Genomic DNA, 27764 nt, shown 5'->3' with positions numbered 1-27764 from the left:
GGATACAGTAACCACCATGGGCCTTCCTGATAAAAATCTCCAGGTGGTGAAATCCAGACAACCAAGCAATAAATCAAGATACAGGACTCAGAAAATGGCAAGGCCTTTCTATGAAATACTGGGGGCCGGAGCCTGAGCGGGGGGCGGGGGGGGGGCAATCACCAGAGTCCTTTAAATAAAGCACTAAAGACTAGACAACTAATGAGAAGTATTTTTCAAAAGATTTTATGTATTTATTTGACAGACAGAGAGAGATCACAAGGAGGCAGAGAGAGAGGCGGAAGCAGGCTCCCTGCTGAGCAGAGAGCCTGACACGGGGATGGATCCCAGGACCCTGAGATCATGACCTGAGCCAAAGGCAGAGGCTTAACCCACTGAGCCACCCAGGTGCCCCCTATGAGAAGTATTAATGCAGAATAGAATATAAATGTTACAATGGTGACAATACAATTACTAATAGATCTAATGCATAAACAACCATTTCTGATATTTGCAAAGCACTTTCGACTTATCAAAGCCTTTCCCATGTAACCCCTCATTTAATCAAGTGAACAGTCTTAGAGATGAGAAACTTTCAAGCTCAGAGAATCGAGCCACAAAGACACTCCTGCAGACTTTCCAACCCAAATCACCACCTGATATGAGTATTTCAATTTCATTCTGCTTACAAGCCCTATTTTGTGCACTGATACAAAGACACCTGAGGATACAGATACCCCTCCTGCATCTCTACCCAGTTGTTCCTCCTAACAGTTCACAGGCATCTCCCTCACTGTGAATCTTCTTTCTGTGTCATTGCTATCAGTCTCCTTTGAGCCCTGGTCTCCCTTTCTCATCTCATTTGAGGAACTGCTCCCTTCATTCAGAACAAGCACTGCTTGAAGAAAGAAGGAGGAGGAGGAGGAGGAGGAGGAGGGGGACAGGGTGGGGGAGGGGGAGGACGAGGTGGAGGGGGAGGTGGCGGAGGAGGAGGAGAAGGAGAATCAGGACTGTTTCTATACACTCTACACACGATGAACAGGGAGCTTCCCAAAGAGAGAAACAGACAGACTCATGCACACCTAGGGTTGGGGGCAACATACATGGAACATGGGAAGAATTAGAAGAGGGAACTCTTTCCTAAGGAAGGAAACATGAGTACTGTCTTCAAATCCTTAAGAATGCCATGTGATACAGAGTAAAACTTGTGTTGTGTGTATCAAGGGTAGCACTTGGATCAATGGCTCATCTCTCAGGCACCACAGAGAGCCATGTGTCCCAAACATCACCCAGTCTAACACTGCTTCATGGTGCTTGTTACGGCAGAACACCACCTACGCAACTGATGAACCACTAAATTCTACCCCTGAAACTAATAATACACTATATGTTAGCTAAATTTAATTTAAATAAAAAGTTTAAAAAGAGAAAAGAACACCACCTATAATAATATTTCCTTATACTTTTGCTTAAACTGACTCATTTCTTTTGCTTAAACAGATGTACTTTAAAGAATATTTTTATGGCATTGCCCATAAATGGGATATGAACAACCGCTTGCCATAATTAGAAGGTAAGCATACAAATACAGGCAGTGGAAAAACTCCATTTTTTGTTGTTGGCCAAGGATTCTGGGGACAGAAGCCCACTCAGCTCCATCTTTATTACAAGGGAAATTAGTTTTAGAGAAGGTTAAAGACACACTAGCTGCAAACAGACTTTCTCCTTGGCAGAAGGAAAATGTAAGACTGTGAGTTAACGCTATTCCATGTCATGTCCTGTGACTCTGAAAATCATCTCTTGTACCTTTGGGGAACACATCCCTTACCTGTACAGGAATGAGTGTGTGAGGTGAGAAATGTTACTAAATGATTTATGAAATTATTCATTCTAACTTATATTCACAAAAAGCAAGCTAGGAGTTCAATATGAAAACACATGTTGTAATAAGCTGGCAACAATGGAAGAAGCATCTTTGTAAGTGCTAGTACTAGTTAATATTTGTTGAATGTTCTACAATTTATAAAACTCTTTCATTTACATTACGCGTAATCTATTTAAACTATCGACTATTCTGTCCCCAGAAGAGCTCAACAAAGCATCGCTCAGGACAGATGACAGCTAAAACCCCTGCCAACAACCACAGGCTCAGAATCCGGGCTGCCTTACCAACCTGGCCAATTTGAATTGCTAATTTTTAAAAGAAGAAGAATTTTAAATTAAAACTTTAACCTATGGTCAGTTTGAAATCTGAATTGGATTTACCAAAGAAGAGAGCAATTTAATCTTAACTTAGCAAGGATGAGGCACATCCAAGCGAAGTCTGAATGGCAATTATTCTGTGTGTGTTAATATGACAACAGATCATACAAGCAGAATAACTTCCCTGAAGCTTATCAGGGATGGGAGGGCTGAGGGAAGGTCGCCGAAGGTAAGGAAGCACGGAAGCCTGATTCTGCCATTTCAGGAGAGGTAAACTCCAAAGGGGTCAGCCAGACTGCAAAACTCCAGTGTACAAATTAAAATTTTCCCCCTCCAACCCTTGGCAACCTTTGGATTGCCCCAAATTTATCTAAACCAGAGAGAATAAGACCTCCGTGGCCCTCTTGGGTACCTTGAAGTTAATGGAAATAATCTTGCCAATTGCTTTCCTCCTTCTTTTAGGAGGCACTGAATCCCAGTTGTTCTGTAAGGACATCCTTCAGGATATGGGCTCCTGTCTTCGCTCAACCAGGCTGTGCAAGGCGACCACGCAGGGGAGCTAGCTGGTTCATCTACTTTGGAGGTACCGCATCTTAGCTACATTGTTTGAGATATTTGCATAGGAATACATAAGCATTTAAACACAAATTCTGAGAAGCCCAGAGGGTTTGAGCACAGCTGCTCTGAATTTTAAAGGAAAGGACTGTTCCCTCTTTGAAATTCTCAATAACCTCAGCACCCTCCTTTGCTGAAGTTAATCCTGAATTCCCCTCTCCAGATTCTCAGGTTCCCAGGCATCCTCTGGGCCCCTGACGACTGGGCAGGGATAAAAGCCTTCTCTTTTCCCTGAGAGCATTTCCCTTTACCCTTCAAGCTGGCAATGTCACAAACGTTTCATGGAGTGAAATGGCTGGGAGATCCTATGTCCTCTATAGAGCATGTGGGGAGCGGGTGGGCAGAGGATGGCCAGATCCTGTGTCTGGGCAGATCTACCTGTCTCTCTGATTCTCTTTTACACCATACCACTATTTGTTAAATAATAATAATAATAATAATAATAACAACATTTCCATGCAATACTAAAAAATGAGATTCAATGTTTGCTGAGGGTTTCTTAGCTGACACTGACTGTCATATTTTATTTATGCACCAAAGCGAAGTGCACACAGCCCTTTAACTGGCTTAGCTCTAGATCTGCCATCTTTCTTTCAGAATTCCATCTGCCTCTCCTTAGTAGCCCCACCTTTAAATCTTTCCCTGGGGAGATTAATTCCGTATATTTTTTCCTTCCTTGAGCCAAAAGCTACATGAGTCAGGGTGGGAGACAGTCTACAAGATGCAAAAACAATTCATAATGTCTCCTGTTTTAATATGATGTGGAAAAACGGAAAGGTTGTAGAGAACAGTAAACTCAACATGAGTGGCCAGTGTGATGTGACGTGAGCCTCAAAATTAAGCATTGCCTTGGCTTGCACTGAAGGGACCTAACATTCAGGTTAAGGAGCCAGGAGACCTACTGCTCCCTGTGCTGCTAAGAACACATATGGACTATTCTCTCCCTTACTGGGCACCACCTTTTAAGAGAAAATAGCCAGAAAGGTCACAAGCACTACATGGCCTTAAGTAAGAACCTTACCACATACACAGAGAGTGATAACCCAGTGGTGACACAGGGCTCTGGAATGTGACTTGGAATGATGGCAGAGGGAGGGAGAGATGTGAAGGGAGAGGGAATTTTAGAGAACTAGTTCAGAAATCTTCCAGAGAGCTGGGAAAGCAGAAAAACGATTGTATTAGTCTCCTATTGCTGCTGTAAAAAAATGACCGCAGACTTACTAGCTCAAAGTAACACAGATGTGTTCTCTTATAGCTCTGGAGGTCAGAAGTCAAAAATGGGAGTCACTGGGCTAAAATCAAGGTGTCAACAGGGTTACTTTCCTTATGGAGGCTCTAGGGAAGAATCTGTTTTCTGGACTTTTCCAGCTTCTAGAAGCCCTGAATTCCTTGGTTTATGGCCTCTTCTCCCATCTTCAAAACTAGGAGTTGAGCATCTTTAGATCTTCCTCCCATTTTCCTCTCATCCTTCCTCCCACTTTCACTTAGAGGGACCCAGTGATTACACCGGGCCCACTTGGATAACCCAAAATAGTACCCTCACCTGAAGATCCTTCATTTAAACACATCTCCAGTCTCTTTTGCCATGGAAGGTAACGTATTCACAGGTTCCCGGGATTCGTAAGCAGAGATCTTTGAGGGGCCATTATTCTACCTACCTCACCATAATGGGGGGTGGGGGGAAGTAATGAAGGGCGTGAACTTAGATCACAAGCAAGATAAGAACTTAAAGGACTGAACGGTAAGTATTTGTGGATCTTTAAAATAATAATAAGCAAAGAGTCAGGGAGATGTGGGTTCAAAGTCTAACTCTTCCATTTACGGAATGCATAACTTTGGCAAGTTACTCAGTGTCTCTGGGCCTCAGTTTTCTCATCTGAAAAATGGGGATAAGAACAGTACCTCCTCTTTAGGCTGTTATGATGGTTATGTGAGAGCCTTCACACATGGCCTGACAAACATGGTAGAGGCACAATAAAATAGACCCCAGATCTAAAAATTAGGAAACTGGAGGTCACAAACTTCAGTAGCTTAGCTATGCTGCCCAACTTAATATCTGTGATGCCTCCATTAGCTAATGCTTAGGGTTAAGATTACTGTTTGGGCCTAATTTAAAGAGATATCTGTTGATTCAGTTAAAAAAAAAAAAAAGAGGGGCGTCTGGGTGGCTCAGTGGGTTAAAGCCACTGCCTTCAGCTCAGGTCATGATCTCAGGGTCCTGGGATCGAGTCCCGCATCAGGCTCTCTGCTCAGCAGGGAGCCTACTTTCTCCTCTCTTTCTCTGCCTGCCTCTCCACCTACTTGTGATCTCTGTCAAATAAATAAATAAAATCTTTTAAAAAAAAAAAGAAAAAAAAAGATTCTGCATCCAGGTTATGGTGTCAAGTGCCAGGGACTAAAACAAAAGCATTAGCCCCCATGGAACTGAAGATTTGTTTGGGGAGACCAACAAATAGACAAAATATAAATTCAAGTGTCAAATATCGAATGTAATGTGCTAAAGGAGTGATAGAGACAAGGCGTACAATAGGCCAAGGGCAAGTGATCCAAGTCATTAATCTGGGCTCGTTCAAAAGGCTTGCTAAAGGGGACAGAGTCTGGAGGAAAGAGAGGCCTCTGGACAGGAGGGTGGGAAGTGATATGCCAACGTGGGGATGTTCATCACCATGTCATAGGGGCAGCACATCTGAGGTCAGAATTCACACCAAGTCAGGGACTTGAAAGATGGTGGATATGGGAATCATGAAGGAGGCTGCCCTAGGTCGCTTGCTGTGTCCCCCGGGCATTCCACTCAGAGCTACTTCTCCCTTCCATTCCGTCCATGTTTGCTTCCTGTGTTTCAGACCTCTGACATTTGGTGCATATATAACTATGCTACTTCTTGGTGAATTGAGCCTTCTATCAATATCTAATGTCCTTCTCTGTTTCCTACAACACTTTTTTACTTAAAGTCTACTTTGTCTAATATTAGTTTCAGCTCTCTTTTGATTACTATTTGTGTGGAAGATGTATCTTTCTCTACCTTTCTACTTTCAACATGTGTGTCCTTACAGCTAAAGTGTCTGTAGTCAGCATGTAGTTGGATCATGGGAGGTTTTTTTTTTATCCATTCTGCCAATCTCTGCCTTTTGCTGAGTTTAATCTATTCACGTGGAAAGCAATTACTGATAAGGAAGGGCTTACTTCTGCCATCTTGCTATTTGTTGTCTTCATGTCTTACAGTTTGTTTTTCCCTCATTTCCTCCTTCACTGACTTCCTTTGAGTCTAGTTGACTTTTTATAGTGACACATTTTGATTTCCTTCCTGTTTCCTTTTGTGTGTACTCTACAGACGTCTTCTTTGTGGCCACCATGAGGATCGCACACAATATTCTAAAGTTATAATAATCTAATTTGAATTGATACCAACTAAAGTTCAATACAAAAGCCCTGCTTCTACGCAGCTCTGTCCCCCCTTTATGTTACTGATGTCACAAATCACATCTTTATACACTGTGTACTCATTAACACAGACTTATAATGATATTTTTGTGCATTTACTGTTTAAATTCCATAGAACCTACCATTTTCAATGTGATTTTTTCTTGACTGGGCATTCACTTAGTTGCTTTAGACCTCTAACTATTTTCTAGAGCTTCTGTGAAGTTATTTTAGCCAGTCTCTGATTGTTTTTGTCTTTTTGAACATCTCTGTGGGAGAGCAAGGGCCTGGAGCTTTCTACTCCACCATTTTGCAGACATCACTCCACTCAAGCATTCTAGGTCCTATAAAGGAGGGAGGGACTCATGTTCCCTTCCTCTACCCACCCACCCCCCAGTTCTCCACTCTGAAAATGCCTACTAGGGAACCCCGAATCATAGGCATAAATTCAGATTGGAGCACTGTGAGGGCAGGATTGATGCTGCCACAAATTTTTCCTGTTTTCCTGTTAATTTATACAATCTCATAGTCTTCTAAAGGAGTTGTTATTTTTATATTTTTAGTTTCATTTATCATTTTCTGTTTTTAGTTTTGTTTAAACTTTTTTGCATTTGGCATTGGGGAAACTTCTACAGGCATACCTCTAAGACCTTGCAAGCTCAGTCCCAGACCCCACAGTAAACAAGTATCATAATAAAGTGAGTCCAGTGAATTTTCTGATTTCCCAGTGCATACAAAAGTTACAGTCACACAATACTGCAGTCTGTTAAGTGTGCTTTATGTCTAAAAAAACAATGTACATACCTTAATTTAAAAGTACTTCGGCACTAAAAACTGCTAATCATTATCTGAGTTTTCAACACATCTTAATCACTGATCACAGATCTCCATAAAAAAACGACAAAGTCTGAAACATACTTAGAATTACCAAAATGTGCCACAGAGACATAAAGACAGCAAATGCTGTTAGAAAAACAGTGCCACAGACTCACTTACTGCAGGATTGCCACAAACCTCCAATTTCTTAAAAACAAAATGAACTAAGAAAAAAAAACCGTATATGCAAAGCACAATAAAATAAGGTATGACTGTATTTTCTTGGTTTTGAGCCATAAATGTATTATGACTTACTGAATATTGAGTCTTGAGTCTCCTTTACCTTTCTTAATATTTTTATTTTCACTTGCTTAACTCTCATTTTCACTTACTTAACATTTTTCTTCTTGGTAATATTATACTACTTTTTCATCTCCTCTGGGGATGCTTTATCTCAATTTACATGTATTTTATAAACAACTTTTTTCTTTATTCTCCAATTTTTTTATTTAAATTCTAGTTAGTTAACATATAGTGTAATATTGGATTCACATGTAGAATTTAGAGGTTCATCACTCACATACAACACCTTATGCCCATCACAAGTGCCTTCCTTAATGCCCATCCCCCATCTAGCCCATCCCCAACCCACCTCCCTCCATCAACCCTCAGTTTGTTCTCTATCAATAAGAGTCTGTTTCTTGGGGGTGCCTTGGTGGCTCAGTCATTTAGCATCTGCCTTCAGCTCAGGTCATGATCCCACAGTCCTTAGATCAAGGCCCACATCGGGCTCTCTGCTCAGTGGGAAGCCTGCTTCTCCCTCTCCCTCTTCCTTGCTTGTGTTCCCTCTCTAGCTGTCTCTCTCTGTCAAATAAACAAATAAAATCTTTAAAAATAAATAAACAAGAGTCTGTTGCTTGATTTGCCTCTCTCTTTTCCCCCCATGTTAATTAGTTTTGTTTCTTAAATTCCACATATGAGTGAAATCATATGGTATTTGTCTTTCTCTGACTGACTTATTTCACTGAGCATAATGCTCTCTAGCTCCATCCATGTCTTTGCAAATGGCATGATTTTATTCTTTTTGATGGCTGAAAAATATTCCATTGTATATATACACATCACATCTTCTTAAACCGTTCATCACTTGAGGGACATTGGGCTTTTCCATAATTTGGCTACTGTAGATAATGTTGCTATAAACATGGGGGTGCCTGTGTCCCTTTGAATTATTACTTTTGTGTCCTTTGGTAAAATACCTAGTAGTGCCATTGCTGGGTCTTGGGAAGCTCTATTTTTAACTTTTTAAGGAAACTTCAAACTGTTTTCTACAGTGGCTGCACCAGTTTGCATTCCCACCAACATATAAACACTTTTCCTTTCATTTCTACTTTCTTTAATCGTTCTCCATTATGTCTCATCTATAGCATCTTATCCTTATATGACATTGAAGGCTGTGTATCATTCTTTTAAGTTTCTATCTCTGCTTCTCAAATAGTTATTTCTCTTTATTTTATGTAGTTTTTGAATTAATCACTTCTAAATCTCACTTTTTAATCTTTGAATCTCTGATCTTCACCTTTATCATTTTTATATTTCACTTTTATTTTTCAATGGTGTTCTAATTTTATCAGTATAGAGTAGTGAATAAGGCTGCAGGCCCTGAGCTGAGGGCCTCCTGACTCTACCACTAGTAGCTTTGTAGGCTTTGGGGAGCTTTTTAACCTCCCAGTGCCTCAGTTTCCCATCTGTAAAATGAGGATATCAACAATCTCTACCACAAAGAATTAAAGGAGTTCATATATGTAAGGCTCTTAGAAGAGTCTCTGCCACCTAGGTACCCAAGCAGAAACATAAACCTGCTCACCAGCCCATTTCCCTTTTCTCCTGGACACACAGTTGGACTACATTTCCCAGTTTCCCTAAAATTATGTGTAGCTATGAGTGTGAGTGAAAATGGAGTGAGTGAAAGTGGAGAATAAAAGTAATGTCTTCCATTTTCAGGCCCAGCCTAGGAAAACCTCCTTTGCAGTTGTTCCACACTCTTTTTCCTTCTGTCTACTGATTGGATGTTGACCCTCTGGGTGACTTTGGAAGCCATGTGTTGAAAACAGAGGAGACCTGGTCCACTTGAAACCCTGAATGAATAAATAGAGTGAAACCCCTACCCTCTACCACCACCAACAACAAACTGGCTTCAAAGTGTAATTTATATGAGTAAGATACAAACCCTAAAAGTTACATGCCACTGAGAATTTGGGTTTTACCTTACAACAGCAGGTGCCTTACACTAGGGTACTATCTAAAATGAGTGGACTGGCTTAGTAATCAGGCAGTGGACATCAAGGAAACTGATCTTAGAGGTTGGAAAGATGGAGGCCCAAGTTGTGCAGTGGCAAAATATTTGGTAAAATCATCACCTGCAGTAACTAAAAAAGCAGACCTATTTCCACCATGCTTGTATCTCTAGGGAAAGAGTTGGTAAGTAGAACATTAGTAATAAAATCAAAGAAATAGTAAATATTATAGTAATATTTTTAAAAAGAGATATGCTCTGTCAAGAATTTATTTGCAGGGCATCTGGGTGGCTCAATCAGGTTAAGCAGCTGCCTTCAGCTCAGGTCATGATTCCAGGGTCCTGAGACTGAGTCCCACATCAGGCTCCCTGCTCAGCATGGCATCTGCTTCTCCCTCTGCCTCTGCTCCTCCCTCCCGCTCTCTCTCACACTCTTGCTCTCTCTCAAATAAATAAATAAAATCGTTTTTTAAAAAAAAAATTTGTTTGCAAGCACAAATGAAACAGGATAAAATGCAGAAATGTGTGTGCTTAAAGTGTTGGAAAGGGCTGGAAGCTGGCTGCTTCTTAATCTCAAACAGTAAGAAATTAGACTGAAAAAACTTGAAAGTCAAAGGCCCAAAACCTCAGCGTTGCATTCCCGTCTGAGCTTGAGGGCCTCAAAGTAATCACCATTTAGTTGAGAAAGAAGGGCATGGGGTGATAAAGTAATGCAATAAATCAAGCTTGATAATAAAGCCTGGGGGGGGGGGGAACACCTCTGGGATTAGCTCTTGGTATAAGGAATTTAATGGAAGAAAACAGAAGAGAACCCTACTAAGTTTTTGACAGAAACATATAGCCTGAGAAACCATGAGCTTGAACTTAAAAAAATTAAAAAGTCTGTAAGAGCCTGAAAAGACCTCAGGGCATCAAATAGGGCAGCAAAAGCTATGCACTCCCTCATGAAGATGGCAGACTCCCCAGCAACTGCTTCAAATGTTGCCATGGAGAATAAAAGAAAAGAAGAACTTGGCAGGACAGACCATGGAGACCAATCAATAAGAGATTTCCTCTCAGAAAGCAGAACCAAGGTCTAATGGAGAAAGTTCTCCCACCCCCTGGTTAGGGGGCCTCCACCTGGCCTACCCAATGGCTTTCATGATTGCTTTGTACCCATGGCTACTGTGCATACCCTATTTTATATTTACCCTGTTCCAAGCGGGAGTTTTTGGTGCTTTTATGCTGTCTCTGCCCCACCACTGAAAGCTGAGAGAGGCTGGAAGAAGGCAAGTATTTTTCTTTCTTAATTCGCAAGTCACAGAAACATGAGGACCTTCATTTTGATGCAGAGAAGACGGTGCATCCGCCAGAGATCCTGAAGGATGATCCAGACGCAATGATTCCGTGGGACCTCCGGCGTCTCCTCCAGGGAGGGGTGAGTCGAAATGTCAGGGAAGAGTGAAACAGGAGTTTGGTGACCAGCAGAGAAAGCTATGGCGGAGACTGGCACGGTTCACCAAACCTATTTCCCTTGCCTCCCGCATCCACAGCTAAGAGACATTTCCCAGCCTCCCTTGCAGCTGGGTGTGGCCACGTGACTGACCCTGGCCAATGACCCTGGCCAACACTTCCGGTTCTGATCGGTAAAAACCTACCGTGAGAGCTTCTGCTTTCTTTTCCACTCTCTGCCAGCTGAGTGGCAAAGGCTCGGACAGCTTTGGAAGCCTCATGCTGAAGGTGGTGGGGCCTCTGTCAGGCTGAGTCCCCGAATGGCCGTGGAAGGCAGGGCAGGCCCTCCAGCAGAGCCTGGTGCCCCGACCCCCAGTAAACAGAGGGAGAATATGCACTTTACCTCAATAGAGATACACGTCTGATGTCTTCGGGTGCCAGTGTCTCAGAATATCTGTTATGGCACGAGCACCCCTTAAATACAAGAACTTAATAAGAGTTAGCATGTTCTAAAGGGTGACAACTGTAAACATTCCAATTTGATGCAACCGGATGAGTAAATCATGCTACGAACAGGCAGTTACCATGTAGCCGTTCAAAATGACGACGCAAAGCCACATTTGTTGACATGAAGTCGTTTCTGTGCGGTACTCATAAGTGGGAGTAAAAGCGGGTTAAAAAACAAGATGCGGCAGGATCCGATTTCTATAAAACTATATGTGTATATGACAGAGGCTCTGTGAACCTTCTAGAAGGATGTTCATTATAAAGAATTGAGGAAGGTGGGACTCCAGTGATCATTTCTTGATGTATTTTTCAGGCTTGTTTTTCTTCTTTACAATGCCTGTGTTTTGTTTTTTTATGTAGAAACAACAAAGCTATATTTGAGCATGAACTGTATTATTTTTCTTCCAGGTGACCCTATAATGTCCTGTTCATTTCTTTTAAGAGGAAGGAGAACAGACCAGGCTCTGAAATCTTCCTCACACCCGTGTGACCTCTGGTGTGTCTGTCACTGAGCTAACTGCCTTCTTCCCAGGCAGGGTGAAGGAAAGACCCTCTGACCACCCAGACCTCTACTAGGATTGCAGAAGAGGTATCCCTGGTAATGATTCCCGCCACTGGGGTCTAGGTCACAGGTGACTGTATCTTTGCTAAATGGCTGCCATAAAAATTGTAGGGTTTTGAGCAGAGGAGTGAGTCAGGTAACTAGAGTTTTAGGAAAATTAATCTGACCAGAATGTCCACTGTGATTAGGAAGAGGCTAGAGGCTGAAAACCTATTTTAAAGGCCAGCACAGTAATCCTGATGTGTGATGAAGATGGAAACAGAGGAAGGGTCCATGTGCTCTGAGATCCTAGGGAGTGTACCAGCCCCCGAGCACCCCACAGATTTAGATCCACAGAAGCCATATGTGGGGTAGGAAAACTGAAGCCACTCCCAAGTACACCAAACAGAGGACCTTTTTTTTTTTTTTTAAGATTTTATTTATCTACGTGACAGAAATCACAAGTAGGCAGAGAGGCAGGCAGAGAGGGAGGGGGAAACAGGCTCCCCGCTGAGCGGAGAGCCCGATGTGGGGCTCCATCCCAGGACCCTGAAACCATGACCCGAGCCAAAGGCAGAGGCTTTAACTCACCTCAGGGATCCCCAAACAGAGGACTTTTAATCTAGAGTGCTGGACACAAAGGTGTGGAAAGAACTGGAAGAGAACGAAGGAGAAGGAAAGGCAAGGAGGAGGAAGGGCAGTAGCTCGAGGTGGGAGGCTGATGCTCCCGGGCTGTGTTCCGGAGCCTGCCCAGTCTGCAGCAGTGGAAGAGGAAACGTGTATTGGCTCTGGAGCCTGGGAAGAAACGCCCCTTGGCAGGGCTTCAGGAAACCCAAATCCCCCAGCCTTGCCATGGCTCCAGCTCATGTCTGCAGCTGCCCCACTGAAAAACCCAGAATCCAGAAGCTTTTCTCTTCCTCCTGCCTCTGGTGTCCCACAAGGGCCTCTTACTGGCAGAATTTAACAGGAAGGGAGCCGGCAAGGGAGCATGAGATGTGCTGTTTTCAGACTCCCGGCCTCGGCAGTAAAGAGCAAAGCACAGAATGGGCGGGAAAGGGGCCAAGAGTCAACATCCAGCACCCAGCCTACACTCCTACCCATTCTTTTCAACCTGTGTTAACAAGTGTCCGTTCCGGAGGACACATACAGGGCGGTGGTGAGGAAGGGGGCCTTGGAAGGCAGGGGAACGACTGCCCTTGGCCTCAAGGAAAATTCTAGGGAAAATTTAGAATTGGGGAAATGGCAAAATTGTTGCTCTGACCATGGTAACCATCACTGAAATTACAGTGAAGTGAGCAAGACGGAGCCAGGTAAAGCATGCCACACACTCCTTCCAGAAGGCCTTGTCTGCTACATTGGTAATAGCACCTTGCTCTTGTCAACAGGGCCACTGCTGGCACATAGGGTACCACTGGACCAGTTTTTTAAAAGGCACCTCCTCGGGGGTGATGAACTATAAAAAGACATCCCCTCTGGGAAGCTAAATTAGTAAAAGGTAGTCCCTCTGAGCTGACGAGTTGGGAAAAGGCAGGCCTTCCTCGCACAGGGGGCCCAGCCTGGATGTTGGCCCCACTCACCCCTCCACCAGGATGCTGGCCAGGAAATCACCTGACCACCTGAAGGCTGCATCCCCCCTATTTTAATTTGCCACTGTTTTCCTAAGCCCTTTGCATATATTATCTCACGGAATGCTCAGAAAGGCCCTGCGAAACAAGTATCATCACCGCCCAGCTTACGGATGAAGGGAATACACGTAGTAAGTGACAGAACTGCTGTTAGAGATTTGAAATCTAATAAGAGCCCATCAATAATAACAGTAGTAATAATAATGCAGGTACCCACGATGAGACAGACACTGTAGCCAGATCTTTACTCATATGACCACAGTCAATTCTCATCACAGCAGGATGTGGCTATTGTCCCCTTCAATTCACTAGCCAAGAGCTCACTGCTAAAAGAACCTGAGCACCAGGGTCTAAGGCAAGTGTCTGACCTGCATGCTAGTGCACACGGCACGTGCACTTGACCCCCAGCATCCTATCATGTATTTATTTTTTGTACAAGTTACTGCCTCTCTCAGAGGAAGCCCAAGCACAGTCTGATCTGAGCAAACAATGAGACTGCACAGGAATCCCTGAAGCTGGGATTTCCTGTGGGTTTTTCTGTTGGTAAAACAAAAGCCCCTTTGACTCTGGCTCTTTGGGGGTTCCAGGGAACAAGCCGGCATTATCTTTGCACTGAAGGGCCTTTGACTTCCACACTCACTGCAGACAATGCTGAAAGGACACCCAAAGGACCAGCCAAACGCCCTGTCCACTCCCCAGCCTCACAGAAGTTCTCCCTCCACAAAAACAGCTCCCAGGGACGGCTCTACAAATGCACAGGGGGGCAGCGAGGCTCAGTGGGGAAGCAAACAGCCAGGTCCCGCTCTGTCCCATGTGCGCCTGGGTTCCTTCGGCTTCCATCATGGTTTTATTAAATAAATGTGAACCGTGACGATTTCTTCCCTGGAGCCAAAACACCTGAGAAGCCAAGGGAGTGAGCAAACTCTGAGTTTAGAGAGAAAGGCGATGGCAGGCACGGTGCTGAGCTGAACTTCTTTTAAGGTTAGAATGCCCTCTTTGGGTATGAAATGATATCAGCAGGAGCGGGAAATTTTCTGCAGCAGGAGAGGCAAACCATCAGAGAAGAAACCGAAACACAGTGCCGTTATGGAGAATCTTAGAGAGCTTAAATTTCATGCAGATGAAAACTTTATAAAGACAAAACCAAAATTAAATTGCACCTTGAAAAATGCAAAGATTGATGGGGTCAGGACCAGTGTTCCCTTTGCAGAGCCAACTCAACATGCTCTGTCAAGTAGCCTTCACTCACCATGATACATTTGGTATTAATCACCCTTAGGAAGCCTTATCACAAGCAGCTCTAGCGTGCTCGGAGCCCAAGGCAGTGTTGCACATGCCGAAGGACCCGCTCCCCTTGGTTTCAGGTGGGGGCATTTCAGGCGGCACCTCGACAGTTTCAACTCTCTCCCCAGCAGGCCTGTCAATGACAGTGGTGGTCCCGTGCTCCCACCAAGACAAGCAGAGTCTCTGGAGCCCGGGGAAGCATACAGCCTAAGGTATCATTTGCCCTTGGGCTGCAAAATGTGGCAATAAAGGATTCATCCAAGAGGCAGCCTGAAGAGAGGAATCAAAACTAGTGCAAGGCAGTCTACACAGCCTGGCCGTCCCAAACTGCTAGGCGAAGCACAAGAATCCAAGTGTCAGACCAAGGCCACGGAGGCATGGAGCGCGCAGTCTGGGAAGCTGAGTACAGGAACCTCCCCCTCCCCGCCCCCCCGCAGAGCAGACTGCCAGTACTCCCTTGATGAGGGGCCATCTGCTCTCCTGCTCCAGAAACGTGCTCAAGCCGGACTAAACAAGACACCCTCCGCACGATCTTATTCCCGTCCTCCCTGCGACACCTCTCACGTCCCTCTGCCTGCCCCTTGGGCAGCACTGGGCTTGGTGACCGCTTATCAGCAGCCCATCTGAGAAACAGTAGAGACCACCCAATGGGCTAGGAATTGGAAAGAGAGGAGAAAGGAAGGGGCAGGGGGGAACGAAGAGAAGCTACAATAACTATTAAGTACAAGTTCATGATGCATCCTCTAGGATTCCAAAACCCAGGAGTCTCTGTCTGAGAACCACAGGCTTTCTCTCCGTCTTGCAGCCGTCTGATCTGACGGAACTCATACAGTTGCAAACCTTGTGTGCACAGACACAAAGCGGTCAAGGGTCTTTATTTATTCCACTTAGTTCTGGGAACAAGCATCTACTTGGCCACAGAAACACTGATGTGATTCAGTTAAGGGATCCGGGACCCAGATGAGGGTACGAGGAACGAGCTACAAGGTGAACGGAGATCACAGGTAGGACCAATGTTAGAAACAGTATCAGCAAGTTTACAACAAAAGCAATTCTATGCACACACATATTACAGATTGTGATGAGCTCTTTGAGAAATGATTTGACCACAATTCTGCACTGAGGGCCTGATCTCATTCCCCTCGTTTCCAGAAGGGAGGATACTGAGACCCAGAGAGAGTAAGGGACTGGCCCAGATTCTGACCCCAGCCAAGAGCCCTTTCCATCTGGCCGCCTGAACAATCATGGCTGGCCATCACTGTATGCACAGCAACAAGTAACCTGAAGCATTCTGATCATGGCTTAAATGAGCTTTGCCTTGGCAATGCACTCCACGCACCCATCTGATGTTTCAGGAATTCACAGGAATTCACGGAAAACAGATACAATATCGTGACAAGGGCAAGGGTTGGCTTCGGGGATGCTGCAGCATATCCCCACCCCCGCACCCATTTCTCACCGTCTTCTAAAGCCACTCCAAATTACAGTCGTGGCAATGTGCTTTGATATGGGCCGCTGACATTTTTCTCTTATGAAATATGTGAATGGAAGCACCTTTAGGGGTTTTTATCACTTGTATTGACATAGAGTTGTGCCTGCATGTAAAAGCAACTTTAATTTTTTTTAAAATATTTATTTATTTATTTATTTATTTATTTATTTTAGAGAGAGAGAGAGAGAGAGAGACAGCACATGCAGGGGGAAGGGGCAGAGGGAGAGGGAGGGAGAAACTTTAGCAGACTCCCCACTGAGCACAGAGCCTGACCCAAGGCATGACTTGGGGCTCTACCCGGGGCTCCATCCCATGACCCTGACATCATAACCAGAGCCGAAACCAAGAGTCGGAGGCCTAACTGACTGTGGCCCCTGACGCCCCCATGTAAAACCAACTTTAAAACAAATACCCTACCCTCTTCTTGCTAACGCAGCCCTGGTTAGGAAGCAGTTCTCCTGCCGTGGGGGCTAGAGTGCACATGGTACTTTAAACCATGCCAGTCAGGAAGTCCCTGTTCCTACCTCAGGTCTAACAGAAGTGATAAGAAGATAAATAAGACTAGGCCTGCCCTCAAGAAATTGAGCCCAGATGAATGCAAACACATACCCAAAAGAGTGTATTTCTCTATAGTAAATTCGTGGTTGACTCACCCTTTCCCCAGGTCTGTAATGATTAATAATTGTTCATTTTATTGGAAAAGGCAGTCTCCAAATTTGAATAGAATACTGTTTAAAGGCAGTGGTTGGGGCGGGGGGTGGTGGTCATTTGTTCGTTAAAAAGCAGGATACCAAACTTAAGAGCAGTGTCACTATAAATTCATCCCAAGATTAGCCTAAGATAAGGCAACCCCCTTGGAACATCTCACTTTATTTCCACTGAGCCCTGTTCTACCTCAGCGAAATGGGAGGAAACAGAGACAATGTCAATGCCTTTTCTTATAGATCACGTTATGCTTTTCAAAAATGTTTCTAAAACAATATTTGAATAAATGTGCTAGATAATCCCAAATCAAAGAGCTAACAGTTGGATTAGAATTATAGAATTTGTACATTTTTCCTTCACGGTACTACAGAAGTCACGTAAAGAAAGACGCACAAAAGCCGCATGGTTGGGAAATAGCTCAGAACTCAACCTACGATCCCCAAGGCCAGCTGGCTCTCCGGGTAGAGGGTGAGATCATGCGTGCTGCATCAGTGTGAGACTGCGTGAGATGGTCCCCAGACAGCTGGGGGCCTCCCCTGGCCTGGGAAGTGTGTGTCCTCAACCACAGGGCTGCCAGAAGAGAATGTCGACGAAATTCAGCAAACACAACACCACAGCCAGGAAATGAATGCAGTTTCTACAGATGGAGAACTGCTATGTCTCTTCCTAGGGGAAGAGCAGCACATTTTCTATATAAGCGTGAGAATCAATACTTTTGTAAGTTATCTTCAAAATTATACCTACAAGTAAACACTATAATTGATAAATTATGAATTAAAGGATTCCTCCTTTCTTCTCCCCCATCCATCCATCCACTCTATATACTATTCATTGGGCATCTACTAGGTGCTAATTACTTCTTAATGATTCTGGTGCCTCCCAATGTGCCCAGTCGTTCTGATTAAACCGCATCCAGAAACTTCACAAGAATCAACTCTTTTTTCTCCACTGAGCTATATGGACGTATTCTACATTTTTTCTTACCTTAAATTGCTACCACCGAATCTGGCAATGTGGTTTGTGCATCTCAATAAACATTTGAACTGAACGGAACTTCTAAAACTCTTGATTGCTTTTGAAAGACATAAAAATAACAGAGATAGTTAATCTACAGACTGAATGAGTCTGTCTAAAATATACTAAAGAGTTTAATTCAATTCAGGGAGGTGGGGTAAACCGTAAGCATACTACACAGATGAGAGGGTAAGGCTATAAACCAGACTAGATCCTCTCAAATCAAAGAGTTAAGAAAATACAGCAGTTGGATTAAGATGACATAATTTGTCCATTTTTCCATTTCCCCAAACTTCTTCCATGAAGGACTTTACAGCTGAGTCAGAAAAGCAGGTTAGGGGCGCCTGGGTGGCTCAGTGGCCTCTGCCTTTGGCTCCGGTCATGATCCCAGGGTCCTGGGAGTGAGCCACACATCGGGCTCTCTTCCTCCTCTCTCTCTGCCTGCCTCTCTGCCTACTTGTGATCCCTGTCTGTCAAATAAATAAATAAAAATCTTAAAAAAAAAAAAAAGAAAAGAAAAGCAGGTTAAACACATAACCAACTATAACTAAGAGGGATGAAGGAGTGGATGATGCTAGAAGACCAGGGAAGGCTGAGAAGTTTTACAGGCTAGATCTTAAATGAGGGATAATGTTTTGATGTGTAGATATGGGGGTGTAGGGGAAGAGGCCGAATTCTATAATATTCTTGGGAGGCAGAATAACGTGTGCAATAAAAGAGTCAGAGTGTCAGTTTTAGGGATTCCGGGACCAGTTTATGGAAGGCCTGGCAAGGAATGCTAAAAATTTGCTTGTGGGAGAATGAGTCTTTGCACAGAGTAACAGTAACCTAATTATATCTGTGCTTTGGGAAGATTATCATGGCAGCAGCGTGAGGCTGACTGAAAGGACTTGCAGGACAGAGAATCAGTGTCAAGACTGGGAAGACAGGGGCGCCTGGGTGGCTCAGTCGTTAAGCGTCTGCCTTCAGCTCAGGTCATGATTCTGGGGTCCCAGGATGAGCCCCGCATCGGACTCCCTGCTCCGCAGGAGGCCTGCTTCTCCCTCTCCCACTACTCCTGCTTGTGTTCCTGCTCTCACTGTCTCTCTGTCAAATAAACAAAATCTTAAAAAAAAAAAAAAACTAGGAAGACAGAGGGAAGTCCTGAAATGCCCTCCAAAGAAGCCTCCTATTAGTGGCTGCTAAGCCCCAAGCATTGTCTTCCATCACTTGGAAAGAACCCCAGGCTTTTCTACATCTTCCCTCTAGACTGGATGGTCCATGAGGACAATCTAATACATCTTTAAGCACCATGCTGTGCACGACACCGTGCCATGTGCAGAGTACATAAAATAAACACTCTTGAGTTAACAAATGGATAAGCTAATGTCTCTAGAAGAGAACTCTGTAACCAGACAAGGGGAAACAGAAGGATTGATAGTCAAGGTAGATCTTAAAAGATCTTATAAGTAGATCCTTTGCCTTTGGAGACATATCCTGAAAGAAGTTGCTGTGGCTGATATCGAAGAGGTTACTGCCTATGTTCTCCTCTAGGATTCTGATGGATTCCTGTCTCACGTTGAGGTCTTTTATCCATTTTGAGTTTATCTTTGTGTACGGTGTAAGAGAATGGTCAAGTTTCATTCTTCTACATATAGCTGTCCAGTTCTCCCAGCACCATTTATTGAAGAGACTGTCTTTTTTACACTGTATATTTTTTCCTGTTTTGTCGAAGATCATTTGACCGTAGAGTTGAGGGTCCAAAGCAAAAATAAATTTTTGGGACTTCATCAAAATCAAAAGATTCTGCACAGCAAAGGAAACAGTCAAGAAAACAAAGAGGCAACCCACGGAATGGGAAAAGATATTTGCAAATGACAGTACAGACAAAATGTTGATATCCAGGATCTATAAAGAACTCCTCAAACTCAACACACACAAAACAGACAATCATATAAAAAAAAATGGGCAGAAGATATGAACAGACACTTCTCCAATGAAGACATACAAATGGCTAACAGACACATGAAAAAATGTTCATCATCACTAGCCATCAGGGAGATTCAAATTAAAACCACATTGAGATACCACCTTACACCAGTTGGAATGGCCAAAATTAGCAAGACAGGAAACAACATGTGTTGGAGAGGATGTGGAGAAAGGGGAACCGTCTTATACTGTTGGTGGGAATGCAAGTTGGTGCAGCCTCTTTGAAGAACAGTGTGGAGATTCCTCAAGAAATTAAAAATAGAGCTTCCCTATGACCCTGCAATTGCACTACTGGGTATTTACCCCAAAGATACAGATGTAGTGAAAAGAAGGGCCATCTGTACCCCAATGATCATAGCAGCAATGTCCACGGTCGCCAAACTGTGGAAAGAACCAAGATGCCCTTCCACGGACGAATGGATAAGGAAGATGTGGTCCATATACACTATGGAGTATGATGCCTCCATCAGAAAGGATGAATCCCCAACTTTTGTAGCAACATGGACGGGCCTGGAAGAGATGATGCTGAGTGAAATAAGTCAAGCAGAGAGAGTCAATTATCATATGGTTTCACTTATTTGTGGAGCACAACAAATAGCATGGAGGACAGGGGGAGTTAGGAGAAGGGAGTTGGGGGAAATTGGAAGGGGAGGTGAACCATGAGAGACTATGGACTCTGAAAAACAATCTGAGGGTTTTGAAGGGGCGGGGGGGTGGGAGGTTGGGGGAGCCAGGTGGTGGGTATTAGAGAGGGCACATGTTGCACAGAGCACTGGGTGTGATGCAAAAACAAGGAATACTGCTACGCTGAAAATAAAAAAATAAAAAAAAATAGATCCTAAAAGTTCTCATCACAAGATAAAAATGTTGTAACTGCGTGGTGAGGGATGTTAACTAGACTTATGTGGCGATCGTTTCATAGTACATACAAATATCAAATCATTATGTTGTACATCTGAAATTAATGTAGGTCAATTCTATCTCCAAAAAAAAGTCAAGGTAGTTTAAGGCCTCCAGATCTATTATTTCAACCGAATGCAGATTATCTCTGCCCAAGCACAGCTGTTTCATATTTCACTCTGCCTGGCCTGTGGCTATAAAGGAAAGCACTAGGAAAATATCAAGACTCATGCTGAAATACACAAACCTTTCTCCATCAGAGGATCTGGAATTATAAAACAGCTTTTCCAATTCTAACTGTCCAGTTTATTTGAAACCGGAGAACCCCAATTTATCTCCAAATTTACATCTTTTCTCATTTGACCCCTGTGAAGTGGTCCTCCTCTTCCCATCAGTGCTCGAGTAAGATCGAGTAAGATGGCGTTCACTTGTAAACGCCAAAAACATGCATTCTCCTGTGTCATAAAGCAAGCCTAATCGCATGTCAAATCATCTTATCAATCCACTGACAAATTAAGAGACAACAACTGTGAAAAAGAAGTTAGGTTGGTGTACATGTCACAAAACTAAATTTAACCTCAGCTTCCACATTCAGGACGCAATTCACTCGTTAAACTTGAGATATTTCACGTTTCGACCTAAGAAAGCAATTCGTCTCCATGTAGGGCCAACTGTGAAATGCATGTTTCTATTCCTGGTCGACTTGTTTGCCTGGATGAACACGATCATGTTAATGATTAATATCAATCCTTGATATGTGCAACCCTGGGGAGTTAAAGTAAGTATTGCGTTCGGGCAGCTAACTGCAGGGAGCTGTCTAGACCTCTTGAAATGGAATCACCTGGGGGGCTGGGGGGCTCAAAATATGCAATTTCAGTAAGCGGGGAATAGGAAATTCACACAGTACCTCAAATCCTCTAGGACAAAAATCACAGAATCCTAGAGCTATGAGGGTTCCCACAAGTCACCCAATCCAACCTTCCTCCCTACAGGCAGACTCCCCCACTGTATTCAACCACAGAATCACCCAACACCAACTTCAATGCTTCTGATGACCAAAAAAAAAAAAATAAGACAAACAAAACTCAGTGCTTTCCAAGGCAGCCAATTCCAAAATACCTAAATCAATAAGGATTTAATTTGGTTCACTCAATATTTGTAAGCAGTGATGAATTATGCCAAACTATGGAATGAAGCAAAGCTTAATGGAAACAGCTCTCAGTAAGGGAAGACCCAGATTCTAATACCCACTCTCCTGCCACTCCTCGCCTTTTCCACCGCAATCTAAGCAGGCCTGACTCTGTGACCTCTATTTCCACTCAATGTCAGTGCACCCTGATGTATGACTTACCCTCCAAGATTGCTATCTCGTACCTCCAGGAGGTTACTGTCTTAATTGCACTCCTCTGAGAGTTCAGACAGATCTGCAAATAAAGGGGGAAAGTCCTCCCATGACAGGCGAATGTTAAGAGTTGAACAGGCAGAATTTTGTCCATGTATTTTAAGTGGATGAGCACAACGCCACATGGCTGGGACACTAACGTGAAGCTGAAAAGTGACAGACAACCTAAGCCTATTTATTTCCATTACTTCATTTGCGACCAGGGCTCCTGCACCCACGACTACCATCCTACTGACCAAATATATACTTTTCAGCATTTGCACTTGCTAAATGCACCTCAGCGTCTCACCTGCCAGAACTCAAGAGGTTTAACCCATTAATCTTCGGAAACTTCATCCAGCAATAGCTCTGTGATTCTGTTTTTAACACCTGACCACCAGGGACCCTCGTGATCAGAGGAAGCCCTACGATCTCTGCCAACCATTTCTGATCGTGTGAGCCGCGCAGCACACCATGTGGGCTCCCCACTGCCTTCCAAAGCCAGCTTTCTCTGATAGTCATTGGTCAGCCACAGTCCTTCCCCACTTCCACTTGCTGTGAAAACTTGGAAACTGACTGCAAAGTCTGCCCAAATAAGCAGCTGGTAAACTGATTTCAAAAAAGAAAAAAAATGGATTCAGGATGGTCAGAGCATCTGTGGCAGGCGTTCTAAAAATTGCATGATGGTTGCACAAAAGATATTCACTAAGGAATTTTCCCCACAAAGACATAAACGTCAAGAACAAACACTGTAAGTCTCCCTAAGGCTAAAAGTCTTACATTCCTAAATGGTGCTGGCTGAAAAATGACTGGCCACAAGTGGCCCAGGCTGTGCCAGAGGGGACGGTCCCCAGCCCCTGAGTGGCAGCCAAAGGCATCTCTGGAAGCAGGGCCCTCTGCTTGCTTTGCAAGAACCCAGCACATAAACTGAATTCTTATCATCATTATCAAAACAATGATTCTAATAACTCCAATCTAAAATGTTACCTATTTTTATACTCAAAATCTTTGCTCTATGCTGGATTTTAGATATTATTTCAAGATCACTACTATATCCTCTCTTGGTTCTAAAGTTCTTCAAACTTTGGCCAAAACCACACTCAAACAACAGCAACTTAATTTCCAATCCTTTTCCAATCAAAATTTTCAGATTTCCTTTAAAGGAAAAGTTTTAATGAACCTAATACATTTTGGCTTCTTTCCTAAATTGATGTCTGGATGCTTGAGCATTGAACAAGTATTATTTTTGTCATTCAACAAAACAATAATAGTTTGCCTCCCATTTTTAAAATAGATACACATTGATGAACACAGCACAGAAACGGTTTACAAGAACAGAGATGTGAAGCTATTTGCCCCCATTGATGGGATTACAGTGATTTTTTAATGTTCTTTTTCTTGTCTGTTGTTTTCTGTGCTTCCTGTAATGAGCATGCTTTGCTCTTGGAAGAAGAAAAAAGAACAGGAGAACTTCATTTAGGAAATAAAGGAATTTGGGATTCTTTCTGCAGCAGAGAGACGTGGGATTCACTCTCCCTCCGGTACATAGACTTTCTCAAAAGGCCCGTTTCCCTCTGGGGTTATCGCAGGTGAGCAGTGAAGTCCCTGCAGAAATATGGGGAGTGGGGGGTCCCAGCCCTGCACGATCCCCGTGACATGGAAAGCCGCAATGCCAGTTTCCACCTCCTGTACCATCCGAAGAGTTCGGCAAACTTAAAGCATTAAAATAAAACATGACTTCAGATTTCATATAGTCTGAGATTTGCCAGGAATCCTTGGGATACGTCCTGTCAAGATTTTAATACCTTTTTTCTCTGCAAATTTTCATTGTTTATTTGTGCAAGAAAATAGTTTAAATGGGATTTTAAAACAGGGATTAAAAAATTAGATTATGTCAAAGTCTCATCTGCTAGGACTAACAATTCACTCATATACACATATATATATAAAATGTTTTTTAAAGTAATCTCTGTGCCCAATGTGGGGCTTGAACTCACAATCCTGAGATCAAGAGTCATATGTTCTACTGACTGAGCCAGCCAGGTACCCCCTCTCATATTTTAGAATCTGTAAATATGTTAGGATATATAAGCCCCTATAATCTAACCCTGGTCTACCCTGAGCCACAGCTCGTCTCCATGGCTTCAGCTTGGCCAGTGGTTGAGAACACACCTGTGAGAGGCACCCACAAGAGGGTTCTCATCCCGGCTTTACCTTAACTACCATGTGACCTTGGGAAAGAGGCAGGCTAGCCCTGCATCTCAGCTTTGTACAGGGAAAGCGAAGTTTCAAAATACCCACCTCGCGAAGGTTTAGGGCGGATGGCATCAAAGGGATTCCTAAGACAGTGCCTGGTACAGTGCAGGCTCTGAAAAACGGCAGCCATTGTTATTCCCTGCTGGTAGCCGTGATGTCTTACGTTTACAGAGCGACTCGTGCTCTTCAAGACTCTTTCAGATCTTTTACCTCATTTGATCTTCAGGAGGCTCTATCAGCCCAAAAAGCAGTAATCACTGCCCCCACTTTTCTTGTCTTTGGTCTTTTTTTGTAAAGAAACAGGAAACTGAGGCCCAAGTTTACAGAGCTCAGAAAGCAGGTCCAGGCTGTCTTTGAACAGCGGCATAGGTTCACAACTAAACCTCTGAAGGCTTCAGGTGCCATGCCCGAATATAATAAAATTAAGTTTCTTTTAAGATACTCCATCACTGGGGCGCCTGTGTGGCTCGGTCGGATAAGCATCTGACTCTTGATTTCAGCTTCAGGTCATGATCTCGGGGTAGAGAGATGGAGCCCCCCATGGGCACCTGTTCAGCAGGGTGTTTACTTGGGATTCTCTCCCTCTCCCTTTTCCTCTGCCTCCTATTATTTTAGAAAAAGCAAATAAATAAATAAATTTTTAAATAAATAAAGTACTCCTCTGTTTATACCTTAATCAAAGCAAACTGGTATTTCCACATCACTCCAAATTATTTAGGTTTTGCTTAGTAAAAATAGGAACTAAGGTTACTTAAAGCTTACTATCTCAGGCACTGGACTGTGCTTCAGACCCACTGCCCCACTTAAACCCCATAACAACCCTACGAGGTAGGCACTGACACCATCCCCACTTTACAAATGGGGAAATTGAGGGATGACTAAGTCCAAGATTGAGATGCAGGCCGCCTGTCTCCAACTCCCAGCTCCTAGGACTCTGATATTATCCAAACTTCATGTCTTAACTGAGTACACACTAAGCATCCCCTTTCACATTTGAGGAAACCAAGGTTCCAAGATGTTAAGGGATGTGTCTAAAGTCACCGGGCCCTCTTCTGGCGCAGCTATGACACAATCCAGCACCCAAACTCCAAATCCCACTCCCTTCCGAAAGTCTCAAATTCCTCCGCATATGTCTGAACAGTGAGTCGGGAAAAGAAGCCCTGCCATTCTTGCAAAGCAACAATCCACTTAAAGCCCTCGGTGTCAGCACAGAGTTGACAGCGTGACCCGAGCGCAGGGAGGTGGAAACGGAGCTGTCTCTCCGGAGCCGGGATGTGGGCGTCGCCGTCGCCAAGTCGGAAGTGGGAGGTGAAATTGTTCGCAGAGCGGCCCCTTGGAGAGGAGCCAGCACTGTGTTCCCTGTCCCATCCCCAACCTCCTCCCTCCAGGTCGCTGGTGGGGTGGAGCCCGAGCTTCAGCTGAACCTCAGGACAAGGCGAGTGTGAGGGTCCCCGCACCCAGCCAAATCCCAAGCCCTTGACGCCTTCGTCCGCCGCCAGGACCAGCGGAGGGCGGCCGGTCGGACGAGCGCAGTTTCGGGAAACTGCCGCTTGCCGGATCCTGGCTCAGTCCTAAAGGAGGGACCTGGCAGCCCCAGACCCAATCCTCCCTTACCCCGGCACGCCACGCGCCCTGCCTCGGTTTCCTTCGCCTCGAAATGGGTGCACTGAACCCAGGATGGGAACAGAGGCACAACCCCGGACCTACACGATTTCCAAGGGGCAGAGCGCGCCCTCCCCGCCTGGATTCCGACACCCGACACCCGAGCCCCGGCCCCGCCGGCTACCGTGTCAGCGCCCCTACCTGCACCGTGGCCCCCGCCGCCACCGGCCAGGGCGCCTTGGGGTCCCCCGCCCAGCATGCGCCCCAGCTCCTCCAGCTCTTCTGCGGTGGGCAGGCTCCGTGCGCCCGGAGGCCCGCGGAGGGGGGAAGCGACAGCGAGCTGGACGGGAAGTGGGGAGGGGGGCGACGAGGAAGGGGGAGGCTCCTTCCTTCTCCGCGAGGCGGCCGGTTTCCTTTCCAGCCTCGGCCCCTTACACACTCAGAGGCGCGCGCGCATACACACACACACACACACACACACACACACACACACGCCCGCGCGCGGCTGGGGAGGGCAGCGCACAGCCTGCCTCCAGGACCTCTGAAAGTTTGCAGTTCGCCCTCTGGCTCATTGCTGAGCGCACCCGCGAGGGGAAGTGGCGGTGGGCGACGGGTGTACAGGAAAGGAGACTGGCAGCCCACTGGGGTGGGGTCTGCGAGGCGCCTCCCAGACGCCTGATTAGGGAAGTGACCAGAGAGCTGATGGAAGAGATGGGGGGGCGGGAAGAGAGGGTGGGGAGAAGGTGGGAAGAAGACCGGTCACACCAGGAAAGAGATGCGCAGAGCAATTGCTCAAAAATTAAACGGAATCCAACTTTCTGAAGCTTCCGGCAGCAGTGGACCGCTCCCAGAGCCCCTCCCCACGCTGGGCAGCCAGCCCAGGAGGCAGACTGTGGTCCATGCGGAGCTCTTGGGCCCCCTGACTGATCTCCTTCGCCCCTTCTGTTTGGTTCAGTCAAGGAGGCTACTGAAGCACCTCCCCACCCCACCCCCCGGAAATGCACCTGCCAGAAATGATTCTTGTCCTTAAGGAGCTCACCGTCAGCTGGGAACAGAAACCAAGTAACAATATACATGCCGAGAACCAGGGCTTGGCGGTAAAAAAGTGTTGCAGAATTTAGGGGGTAAGAGAGTATTTAAAGAAGTGTCAGGAAGCCTGTCTGGAGGAAAGGGAAGGATCTGGCTACAAATAGAGGGCGGAGGTGCTTCAAAAGAGAAGACCCTTGTGGGTGCAAACACATAAATTTGCTTGAAAGTAATTGTGTTTGGGGACAGAATGAATGTGAGCATGGATATTAAGGATGTGGGAAAACAGTGGAAGGAACATAAAGTTGAATTTAATGAATTTAATGATACGGAAACCACTGGGGCGCCTGGGTGGCTCAGTCATTAAGCATCTGCCTTCGGCTCAGGTCATGATCTCAGGGTCCTGGGATCCAGCCCTGCATCCGGCCCCCTGCTCAGTGGGAAGCCTGCTTCTCCCTCTCCCACTCCCCCTGCTTGTGTTCCCTCTCTCACTGTCTCTGTCATAAATAAATAAAATATTTTTTAAAAGAAAGAAAGAAAAAGAAACCACTAAACCAGGATCTGAATTCAGTGGTTTAGTTCAAGAAATTAGAAAAGGCCCTCAGAGTTTGTTGAGTTAGTTGACTGAAACATGGACCATGAGGTGACCTACACTAAATGCTAGAGGTGGCAAGGCCAGACTTGTCTTGGGACACAGTAAAGGA

At 44.8% G+C, this 27764-nt stretch overlaps 1 protein-coding gene across 3 annotated transcripts in view; it reads right to left on the bottom strand.

The window, feature by feature from the left end:
• DISC1 (DISC1 scaffold protein) overlaps positions 1 to 26440 on the bottom strand; it is a 380218-nt gene extending 353778 nt beyond the window's left edge. For 2 of the 3 annotated variants that reach the window (XM_047702999.1, XM_047703001.1), the window contains exon 1: positions 26236 to 26440. In XM_047702999.1, coding sequence (XP_047558955.1) covers positions 26236 to 26293 — 58 coding nt within the window. In that variant the 5' untranslated portion in view covers positions 26294 to 26440. The remainder of the gene's footprint in view (positions 1 to 26235) is intronic. The other variant, XM_047703000.1, reaches the window with a different exon arrangement.
• Between the last annotated feature and the right edge of the window lie 1324 nt (positions 26441 to 27764).

The sequence above is a fragment of the Lutra lutra genome, chromosome 14 (genome assembly GCF_902655055.1).
Source record: "Lutra lutra chromosome 14, mLutLut1.2, whole genome shotgun sequence".
Lineage (NCBI taxonomy): Eukaryota > Metazoa > Chordata > Mammalia > Carnivora > Mustelidae > Lutra > Lutra lutra.
The sequence above is the reverse complement of the archived record's forward strand: the minus strand, read 5'-3'. Positions and strand labels throughout refer to the sequence as shown.